The sequence below is a fragment of the Myxine glutinosa genome, chromosome 14 (assembly GCF_964187855.1).
Source record: "Myxine glutinosa chromosome 14, kmMyxGlut1.1, whole genome shotgun sequence".
NCBI classification, from domain to species: Eukaryota; Metazoa; Chordata; class Myxini; order Myxiniformes; family Myxinidae; genus Myxine; species Myxine glutinosa.
In genome coordinates this window covers 26609705-26620559 of record NC_136274.1, presented here as the reverse complement: position 1 = coordinate 26620559, position 10855 = coordinate 26609705, and the positions used below count along the sequence as shown (strand labels likewise).

General features: G+C 44.6%; 1 protein-coding gene across 3 annotated transcripts; it reads right to left on the bottom strand.

The window, feature by feature from the left end:
- Positions 1–2401: 2401 nt before the first annotated feature.
- LOC144888817 (uncharacterized) lies at positions 2402–10804 on the bottom strand. Of its 3 annotated transcripts, none has more exons than XM_078768147.1 (5): positions 10685–10804; positions 4470–4572; positions 4255–4308; positions 4036–4144; positions 2402–2705 (listed from the first exon to the last, which is right to left on the bottom strand). In XM_078768147.1, the coding sequence occupies exons 1-5, from the start codon at positions 10787–10789 to the stop codon at positions 2624–2626; spliced, it is 453 nt and encodes a 150-aa protein (XP_078624273.1). In that variant the 5' UTR covers positions 10790–10804; the 3' UTR covers positions 2402–2623. The 3 variants fall into 3 exon arrangements, with proteins under 3 accessions (XP_078624273.1, XP_078624274.1, XP_078624272.1); XM_078768148.1 differs by having other exon boundaries at positions 10721–10804; XM_078768146.1 differs by lacking the exon at positions 10685–10804 and adding an exon at positions 4732–4854.
- Positions 10805–10855: the final 51 nt, after the last annotated feature.

The window sequence follows — 10855 nt, the reverse complement described above, 5'->3', positions numbered from 1 at the left end:
CTCCAGGTGCGCGGGAATTCTGGGGGGGGCGCGTGTGGCGGACACAAAAGCCCACTGGCGTGGTGACATCATTCCGCGCACCAAGTGGGCGGTGGCCACGCACGAGGGGTAGGCGTGGCCTCATGATATACACCGGGCGCCCAGCCCGGGACAGTACAGTGTTACAGTGTAGTCTTACAATAAAGACGTTTATATGTTACCGCTTGTCCGCTTCCTCCTTGCTCACAAGCAGCGCGCGTAACGCCGCGCTTTAATACCACCTATTATAGTGGTGCTCACAAAGCGTGCAAGGTGCACACCACTCACCTGTACAGATAGAATTCAAAAGTTGATTATTTTTCTCAATAAATTAAATGTTTGGCAAACTGTTTAAGGCCGTTCTTGCATCCCTGGTATGAGGGATGGGGTTGATCCTTGTATCCCTGGTATGAGGGATGGGGTTGATCCTTGTATCCCTGGTATGAGGGATGGGGTTGGATCCTTGTATCCCTGGTATGAGGGATGGGGTTGGATCCTTGTATCCATGGACTCAGGGATGGGGTTAGTTCCTTGTATCCCTGGTTTTAGGGATGGGGTTGGATCGTTGTATCCCTGGTATGAGGGATCGGGTTAGTTCCTTGTATCCCTGGTTTTAGGGATGGGGTTAGATCCTTGTATCCATGGACTCAGGGATGGGGTTGGATCCTTGTATCCATGGACTCAGGGATGGGGTTGGATCCTTGTATCCCTGGTATGAGGGATCGGGTTAGTTCCTTGTATCCCTGGTTTTAGGGATGGGGTTAGATCCTTGTATCCCTGGTATGAGGGATGGGGTTGGATCATTGTATCCCTGGTATGAGGGATGGGGTTGATCCTTGTATCCCTGGTATGAGGGATGGGGTTGCATCATTGTATCCCTGGTTTCAGGGATGGGGTTAGTTCCTTGTGTCCCTGGTATGGGGGATGGGGTTGGATCATTGTATCCCTGGTATGAGGGATGGGGTTGATCCTTGTATCCCTGGTATGAGGGATGGGGTTGCATCATTGTATCCCTGGTTTCAGGGATGGGGTTGGATCCTTGTATGCCTGGTATGAGGGATGGTGTTAGTTCCTTGTATCCCTGCTTTTAGGGATGGGGTTAGATCCTTGTATCCCTGGTATGAGGGATGGTGTTAGTTCCTTGTATCCCTGCTTTTAGGGATGGGGTTAGATCCTTGTATCCCTGGTATGAGGGATTGGATTAGTTCCTTGTATCCCTGCTTTTAGGGATGGGGTTAGATCCTTGTATCCCTGGTATGAGGGATGGGGTTAGATCCTTGTATCCCTGGTATGAGGGATGGGATTAGTTCCTTGTATCCCTGCTTTTAGGGATGGGGTTAGATCCTTGTATCCCTGGTATGAGGGATGGGATTAGTTCCTTGTATCCCTGGTCTCAGAGATGGGGATAGATCCTTGTATCCCTGGTGTGAGGGATGGGGTTAGACCCTTTTATCCCTGGTCATAAGGATGGGGTTGGATACTGGTATACCGAGTCACAGAGATGGGGGTGGGATCCTTGTATCCCTAATCACAGGGATAGGATTGGTTCCTTGTATCTATGGTCTGAGGGAAGGGATTGGATCCGTGTCTCCCTGGTCACAGGGATGGGGTTGGATCCGTGTATCCATGGTCACAGGGATGGGGTTGGATCCGTGTATCCATGGTCACAGGGATGGGGTTGGATCCGTGTATCCATGGTCACAGGGATGGGGTTGGATCCGTGTATCCATGGACTCAGCGATGGGGTTAGATATATGGGGAAAACTTTACCAGGACTCATAAAACTAACCAGGTATTTAATCTTTAACTATCATGAGTCACGAGTTCCATCGTAATCACCAAACATGAAGCTTCCCTCGTCCCTCTTCAAATTGTCCGACGCACAATTCATGCAACTGGTCGAGCACATCACACCCGACGCACACCGAGCCCTCCGACTACACGAACAGCTTCACAGATATTTTAACCAGAGTGGTCAATTCAAACAGGTTGGTGCAATTGGGCAGCAAAACGTTCATGAAAAGCCAGACAGACAAAGTGAAGCAATTGCTGAACGCCGCTTTTGGTTTTGTGAGTGTGTTGGTAATACATGGATCGCTCTGCGTGAACGCAACACCAACTCGCTGAACCCTTCCAAGTTGGTTTCTGGAAATCTTTTTTCGATGCTCTCCTCCTGTACCATGTGCTCCGCATTTCCTAAAAAAAACCCAAAAAAAAACCTCCAGAATAGCGTCTTTCACACAAGGAAACCCTAAATTATATTTTGGTGGATCGGAGATGTCCTCGCGAGTCCTTTTGCGCAGATGCGTTCGTCAGTTACAGAGCAAGATCCGGGTCAAGGTGTATCATAGCCCAAGACCCAAAGGAGAAACGGAGTCAAAAGTAAATAAAACAACTTTATTTTTAAAGGAAATAAGAACACACTGAACACAGTGATCTGATGTTTTAATCAAACTGAACAGTCAAAGAGAGTGCCTGGTGAGTGCTCGCGTATGTCTTGAAGACTTGGGAGTTGTACACGGGGGCGTGTGCACCGCTCAGGAACCATGTGGCAGCTCAGGTAGACGAGGGGGTATTCGAAGTTGAAGAGTTTCATTGGAAGAACTCATTCCATGAATTTATCCACGTTGCTTTTGAATACTTTCGCTGCAGCTTCGAAGCCTTCACCGCCCTTCTCAAACGCAGTTCTGTTTGGTTGTGATGGGAAGAAACATGGTCAAGGAGGACATAAGGTGGTGGGGTGTTTCAGATTCGAGAAAGTGGTTAACACTGGAGTGATACAGCACACCATAGGATAATGGAAGAAGATCAATCCCTTTTACTATCGTTGCTTTGACCCCATTAAAATGTTAGGATAACATTTACTGCATACCTTCCACTGGAGTGCACCTGTTCGGTGGAGTATTTCCCCAGACAACGACTACAACTACCAAGAATACAACTGCAGTACTATTTTAATGACACAAATTTTTCCCATATTTTTGTGGAGTCCACTAGTGAAAGCTTTTGGACTACATTGGCCTTCAAAAGTATTCACCCCCTATACCAATAACGTCACATTTCGATTAATTACGAATTATGAAGAAATCTTTTTTCCAAATGGACTTTATTATTCACAACTGAAGAGATCAAACTGAATACTGTTATAGTTGAAGGTTACATGTCAGGAATACCTGCAAAAAACATCTACAAATCAAAATTCACTGGTTGTAAAAGTATTAACCCCATAGGTCAGTTCCTGGAGGAATCATCTTTTGCACCAATGACTGCAAGGAGTCTTTATGGGTTGCTAGGTCTCTACCAGCGTCGCACAGTGAGATGGTGAAATCTTTGCCCATTCTTCACGTAAACATTGCTCTAGTTCTGCCAAGTTTGATGGAGATCATTGATGGACTGCAATGTTCAAGTCTCGCCATAATGTTCAATTGGGTTCAAGTGAGGACTCTGACTAGGCCACTCAAGAACATTTATTTTCTTATTCAGCCACTCCAGTGTGGCTTTAGCTTTGTGCTTCGGATCATTGTCCTGCTGAAATGTGAATCTCCTACCCAGATACATATTAATGGCTGACTTGAGCAGGTTTTCATCAAGGATTCTCCTGTACTTTGCACCATCCATTGTCCCTTCTATCCCGACAAGCTTTCCAGTCCCTGCTGATAAAAAGCAGCCCCATAACATGATGCTGCCACCAGCATGCTTGACGGTAGGGATGGTGTTGAATGGGTGTTGTGCAGTGTTAGGTTCACGCCAGATGTAACTATGAATTTAGACCAAAAAGTTCAATTTTTGTCTCATCTGGCCACAAAAACTTTCTCCACATATCTACAGTATCAATAAGAAGCTTTTTCGCAAACGGCATACAAGCTTTTCGATGCATCTTTTTCAGTAAGGGCTTATTTCTTGCTCCCTGAAACGCTCACTGCTGGATATCCAGTGTGTGTGTGTGTGTGTGTGTGTGTGTGTGTGTGTGTGTGTGTGTGTGTGTGTGCATCATTGAATAGATATGGTGACCCTTACTTGACATGCTCCACGAATTGGGTCATAAGGTCCTGGAATTGCGCCATCATGTCATTATCCGGCTTCGCCTCATCTGCGGCCCAGAGTCGCATCGACCGAGCCTCGGTTGCTGGAGACGAAAAAACGGGGACAGAGAATATTACAAACATGATGGACAAACTACCAAGGGAGACACAGAGAGACTTGTAAAATAGAATATCGAAGTCCGTGTCGACGTACCCCAAACGGCGAGTGCGAGAAACACCAGGCAGATCAACAGGTACTTCATGGTGTCTATTTCGGAAAACAAAGGGAAGAGTGAGAGCGATGGTGAGGCAGACATCAAGACAGATCGATGACACCAACAACTTTGTCCAAAAAAAACGACTTTGCAAACTACCGGTACTTCACAAACTCCTGGGTAGAACAAAACCAGAGATCGAAATCAAACTTACCTGTAAATGTATTATATTCAGAGGTTTTAAGATGCAGGTCAGTTGTTGCTGTGTCGTGGAAGAGGACAAACTTGAAGATGCTCCACCCGCATGTCCACGGTGCCTAAATAGAGAGGGATAGAGGGAGGGGTTCGAACTCGGGCATCGTGTGCGTGCCACGTCGCGGGTCCGAAGATCCACGGGTCTTGTCTTTGCCGCTGTCACCACCATAACGTCACAAGTGATTGGTGGCTCGGCACAATTGGCTTTTAAGTTGTCTCACCAAAGGTCGATTATAAAATATCTTCGGGTTGAGGTGGACACATAGATTGTAGTTATGGTCAATAACAGGCTTTGCCTGAAATGTATGGCGTTTTTGAATTGAATTCATATGGTCAGCTTTGGAAAAATATTGTATCACTAAATATGACATCATGACCATGCCACCATCGTATTTAAGGCCGAAGGTTTGGGGACTCGCAGTTTTTTTTCCACAAATCTTAAGTAAATCTCTAAAACATATTGATTATTCCATTGTAGTGGATTGTGTGTGTGGTGTGTGTGTGTGTGTGTGTGTGTGTGTGTGTGTGTGTGTGTGTGTGTGTGTGTGTGTGTGATCCCAGCAGTCAGCATCAAAAACAAAATTATTTTCGAAACAGTAACCAAATGAATAGAATTCACGATTCAAAATGAAGGAGCATTGGACAGGTGTGTACAGGTACTTTTTTTTTTTTTTAAATACAAGATCGAGGCTCGTGTAAGAGCGAACATTAAGCGCAAAACATATTATATAAAACATAATAAAGGGAGCGGGAGACAAGATGGGGAGAAAGAGGGAAGCACACAAGCAAAACAACAGTAGAGAACAGGGACATCAGGAGATCTGTGAAAGGGAGAGGGCTGAGGGTGAGGAGGAGGGGACGGTACACGCTAAAAAAACAAATTGACACGACTAGGAATTTCAGGAATGAAGTCGGAGATTGAAAGAGGTAGATTTGGGGTGTATTAACGGGGGTAGAAAAGCTCAAGATTTTGGATGGGGGAAGATAAGAGATGGTGGTGAACAGATGTTTTCAAGTCCTAGAGGGAGGAGTGGGATTGAAGAGATTGTAGGAGATTGTTCATCTGTTCCTGTATTTACAAAAAACCTCTGCTCCTCTATTCACAAAAAAACCCACAAAAACCTCTGTTCCTCTATTCACAAAAACAATCTGTTCCTCTGTTTACAAAAAACACAAAAAAAGCCTCTGTTCCTCTATTCACAAAAAAACACAAAAATTCGTTTCTAAAAGCCCCGTGAGTGCTTTAAACCCCCCCCCCCCACCCCATCCCACAAGCTCCTTATAAAAATCCCCATGAACGCTTTCTAAAAATCCCCGCGATTGCCTTCTAAAAATCTCGACGAGCGCTTTAAAAAAAAATCACTGCTTGCATTTCTAAAAATCCCTATTTGCATTTCTAAAAATTCCCGCGAGTTCCTTCTAAAAATCCCCATGATCGCTTTCTGAAAACCCCACGTTTACTTTCTGAAAATCCCCACAAGCGGTTTCAAAAAATCCACGCGATTGATTTCTGAAAATCACCACTAGCATTTCTAAAAATCCCCGTGAGTGCTTTCGAAAAATCACGGCTAGCATTTCGAAAAATCACCACAAACTCCTTCTAAAAATGCCCACGGGCACTTTCGAAACATATCCGCTAGCATTTCTAAAAATCCCTGTGAGCACTTTATAAAAATCCCCCCAAGTGCTTTCTTAAAATCCGGCGAGCAGTTTAGAAACATATCCGCCAGCATTTCTAAAAATCCCTGCGAGCGCTTTCTAAAAATCCCTGCGAGCGCTTTCTAAAAATCCCTGCGAGCGCTTTCTAAAAATCCCTGCGAGCACTTTCTAAAAATCCCTGTGAGCGCTTTATAAAAATCCTCGCGATTGTTTTCTTTAAATCGCCATGAGTGCCTTCTAAAAATCCAGTGAGCAGTTTCGAAACATATCCGCCAGCATTTCTAAAAATCCCTGCGAGCGCTTTCTAAAAATCCCTGCGAGCGCTTTCTAAAAATCCCCACGAGCGCTTTCTAAAAATCCCTGCGAGCGCTTTATAAAAATCCCTGCGAGCACTTTATAAAAATCCCAGTGAGCGCTTTATAAAAAATCCCCGCGAGTGCTTTATAAAAATCACTGCGAGCGCTTTCTAAAAATCCCGGCGAGCGCTTTATAAAAATCCCCGCGAGCACTTTATAAAAATCCCCGCAATTGTTTTGTTAAAATCGCCACGAGTACCTTCTCAAAATCCGGCGAGCAGTTTCGAAACATATCCACCAGCATTTCTAAAAATCCCTGCAAGCGCTTTTTAAAAATCCCTGCGAGCGCTTTCTAAAAATCCCTGTGAGCGCTTTACAAAAATCCCTGCGAGCACTTTATAAAAATCCCTGCGATTGCCTTCTAAAAATCTCGACGAGCGCTTAAAAAAAAAAATCACTGCTTGCATTTCTAAAAATCCCTATTTGCATTTCTAAAAATTCCCGCGAGTGCCTTCTAAAAATCCCCACGATCGCTTTCTGAAAACCCCGCGTTTACTTTCTGAAAATCCCCACGAGCGGTTTCAAAACATCCACGCGATTGATTTCTGAAAATCACCACTGGCATTTCTAAAAATCCCCATGAGCGCTTTCGAAAAATCACGGCTAGCATTTCGAAAAATCACCACAAACTCCTTCTAAAAATGCCCACGAGCGCTTTCGAAACATATCCGCGCTTTCGAAACATATCCACTAGCATTTCTAAAAATCCCTGCGAGCGCTTTCTAAAAATCCCTGCGAGCGCTTTCTAAAAATCCCTGCGAGCGCTTTCTAAAAATCCCTGCGAGCGCTTTCTAAAAATCCCTGCGAGCACTTTCTAAAAATCCCCACGAGCGCTTTATAAAAATCCCCGCGATTGTTTTGTTAAAATTGCCACGAGTACCTTCTCAAAATTCGGCGAGCAATTTCGAAACATATCCACCAGCATTTCTAAAAATCCCTGCGAGCGCTTTCTAAAAATCCCTGCGAGCGCTTTCTAAAAATCCCTCGAGCGCTTTCTAAAAATCCCTGCGAGCGCTTTCTAAAAATCCCTGCGAGCGCTTTATAAAAATCCCCGCGAGCGCTTTATAAAAATCCCCGCGATTGTTTTGTTAAAATTGCCACGAGTACCTTCTCAAAATCCGGCGAGCAGTTTCGAAACATATCCACCAGCATTTCTAAAAATCCCTGCAAGCGCTTTTTAAAAATCCCTGCGAGCGCTTTCTAAAAATCCCTGCAAGCGCTTTCTAAAAATCCCTGCGAGCACTTTATAAAATCCCTGCAAGCACTTTTTAAAAATCCCTGAGCGCTTTATAAAAAATCCCCGTGAGCACTTTATAAAAATCCTCACGATTGTTTTCTTTAAATCGCCATGAGTGCCTTCTAAAAATCCAGTGAGCAGTTTCGAAACATATCCGCCAGCATTTCTAAAAATCCCTGCGAGCGCTTTCTAAAAATCCCTGCGAGCGCTTTATAAAAATCCTCACGATTGTTTTCTTTAAATTGCCACAAGTACCTTCTCAAAATCCGGCGAGCAGTTTCGAAACATATCCACCAGCATTTCTAAAAATCCCTGCGAGCGCTTTCTAAAAATCCCTGCGAGCGCTTTCTAAAAATCCCTGCGAGCGCTTTCTAAAAATCCCTGCGAGCGCTTTCTAAAAATCCCCGCGAGCGTTTTATAAAAATCCCCGCGATTGTTTTGTTAAAATTGCCACGAGTACCTTCTCAAAATCCGGCGAGCAGTTTCGAAACATATCCACCAGCATTTCTAAAAATCCCTGCAAGCGCTTTTTAAAAATCCCTGCGAGCGCTTTCTAAAAATCCCTGTGAGCGCTTTATAAAAATCCCTGCGAGCACTTTGTGAAAATCCCTGCGAGCGCTTTATAAAAATCCTCACGATTGTTTTCTTTAAATCGCCATGAGTGCCTTCTAAAAATCCAGTGAGCAGTTTCGAAACATATCCGCCAGCATTTCTAAAAATCCCTGCGAGCGCTTTATAAAAATCCCTGCGAGCGCTTTCTAAAAATCCCTGCGAGCGCTTTCTAAAAATCCCTGCGAGCGCTTTCTAAAAATCCCTGCGAGCGCTTTCTAAAAATCCCTGCGAGCGCTTTCTAAAAATCCTCACGATTGTTTTCTTTAAATCGCCATGAGTGCCTTCTAAAAATCCAGTGAGCAGTTTCGAAACATATCCGCCAGCATTTCTAAAAATCCATGCGAGCGCTTTATAAAAATCCCTGCGAGCGCTTTCTAAAAATCCCTGCGAGCGCTTTCTAAAAATCCCTGCGAGCGCTTTCTAAAAATCCCTGCGAGCGCTTTCTAAAAATCCCTGCGAGCGCTTTCTAAAAATCCCCGCGAGCGCTTTATAAAAATCCCCGCGATTGTTTTGTTAAAATTGCCACGAGTACCTTCTCAAAATCCGGCGAGCAGTTTCGAAACATATCCACCAGCATTTCTAAAAATCCCTGCAAGCGCTTTTTTAAAATCCCTGCGAGCGCTTTCTAAAAATCCCTGTGAGCGCTTTATAAAAATCCCTGCGAGCACTTTATGAAAATCCCTGCGAGCGCTTTATAAAAATCCTCACGATTGTTTTCTTTAAATCGCCATGAGTGCCTTCTAAAAATCCAGTGAGCAGTTTCGAAACATATCCGCCAGCATTTCTAAAAATCCCTGCGAGCGCTTTATAAAAATCCCTGCGAGTGCTTTCTAAAAATCCCTGCAAGCGCTTTCTAAAAATCCCTGCGAGCGCTTTCTAAAAATCCCTGCGAGCACTTTATAAAATCCCTGCGAGCACTTTATAAAATCCCTGCGAGCACTTTATAAAATCCCTGCGAGCACTTTTTTAAAAATCCCTGAGCGCTTTATAAAAAATCCCCGCGAGCACTTTATAAAAATCCCTGCAAGCGCTTTATTAAAATCCTCACGATTGTTTTCTTTAAATCGCCATGAGTGCCTTCTAAAAATCCAGTGAGCAGTTTCGAAACACATCCGCCAACATTTCTAAAAATCCCTGCGAGCGCTTTCTAAAAATCCCTGCGAGTGCTTTCTAAAAATCCCTGCGAGCGCTTTCTAAAAATCCCTGCGAGCGCTTTATAAAAATCCTCACGATTGTTTTCTTTAAATCGCCATGAGTGCATTCTAAAAATCCAGTGAGCAGTTTCGAAACACATCCGCCAACATTTCTAAAAATCCCTGCGAGCGCTTTCTAAAAATCCCTGCGAGTGCTTTCTAAAAATCCCTGCGAGCGCTTTCTAAAAATCCCTGCGAGCGCTTTCTAAAAATCCCTGCGAGCACTTTATAAAATCCCTGCGAGCGCTTTCTAAAAATCCCTGCGAGCACTTTATAAAAATCCCCACGCGCGCTTTATAAAAGTCCCTGCGAGCGCTTTATAAAAATCCCCGCCAATGTTTTCCTAAAATCACCACGAGTGCCTTCTAAAAATCTGGTGAGCGGTTTCGAAACATATCCACTAGCATTTCTAAAAATCCCTGTGAGCGCTTTGTAAAAATCCCCACGAGTGCTTTATAAAATTCGCCGCGAGTGCCTTCTAAAAATCCGGCGAGCGGTTTCTAAAAAATCGCCACGAGTGCCTTCGAAAAATCCGGCGAGCGGTTTCTAAAAATTAAATTCTCGTTTTCTAACTCCCCCGCAGCCACCCCCTTTCCCAACATGGTTTCTGCTCTCCACCTACTCCCCCAACATAGTTTCTATAACCCGCCCACAAAATTTAAAAACAAAACCCATGCACGTGATTTCTCCCCCCCCCCAAAAAAAACAAAAAACCCGCGTGATTTTAAAAAAGCCCCTCCCCCACGATTTCTGAACCCCCGACGTGGTTTCTAACGCCTCCTCCCCCTCAGCATGTGGTTTCTATAACACTCTCCCATATGAAGTTTTTTTTTTTTTAATCACACCTGCAGTTTTTAATCCCGCCCTCACCCTCACACATGGTTTGTAATCCTTGGACAAAACTGGTGGGAATAAACCCCCCAAAATCCACCGTCCAACGCCCCCCCCCCCCCCACAGCTTCCAAAACACCCGTGAGCGGTTTCAATTAACCCTCCACGTGCGGTTTACATACCGCCCCTCCTCTCCCCGTGGTCTTTCTTATGAACTCCTCATCCTTGTATCAAACTCATTAAAACTTTCCAAAGCACCACGTTGTCCTCCGCACTGTGAACTCACGATAACTCCGTGGATTTGCAAACACGAGCTCTTTACCGATGGGTCAATGTCCACAGCGTCGTAACGGAGACAAAGTTTGGGTCGACGTGGAAGTGTTGATGTCATGGGGGGTGAGAGTCCGTTCAACATGAACGTTCGAGGACGAGGGTGGGGGTGAAGGGTCTTTCCACC

What these genes read in the sequence shown, in the direction of transcription:
- LOC144888817 (XM_078768146.1), bottom strand. Translation starts at nt 4,839, where the DNA reads ATGAATTCAATTCAAAAACGCCATACATTTCAGGCAAAGCCTGTTATT. An exon ending in TGAATATAATACATTTACAG is followed by an intron (nt 4,309 to 4,469) that starts GTAAGTTTGATT and finishes TTTCCGAAATAG; the next exon opens with ACACCATGAAGTACCTGTTG. An exon ending in CAATTCGTGGAGCATGTCAA is followed by an intron (nt 2,706 to 4,035) that starts GTAAGGGTCACC and finishes ACAACCAAACAG; the next exon opens with AACTGCGTTTGAGAAGGGCG.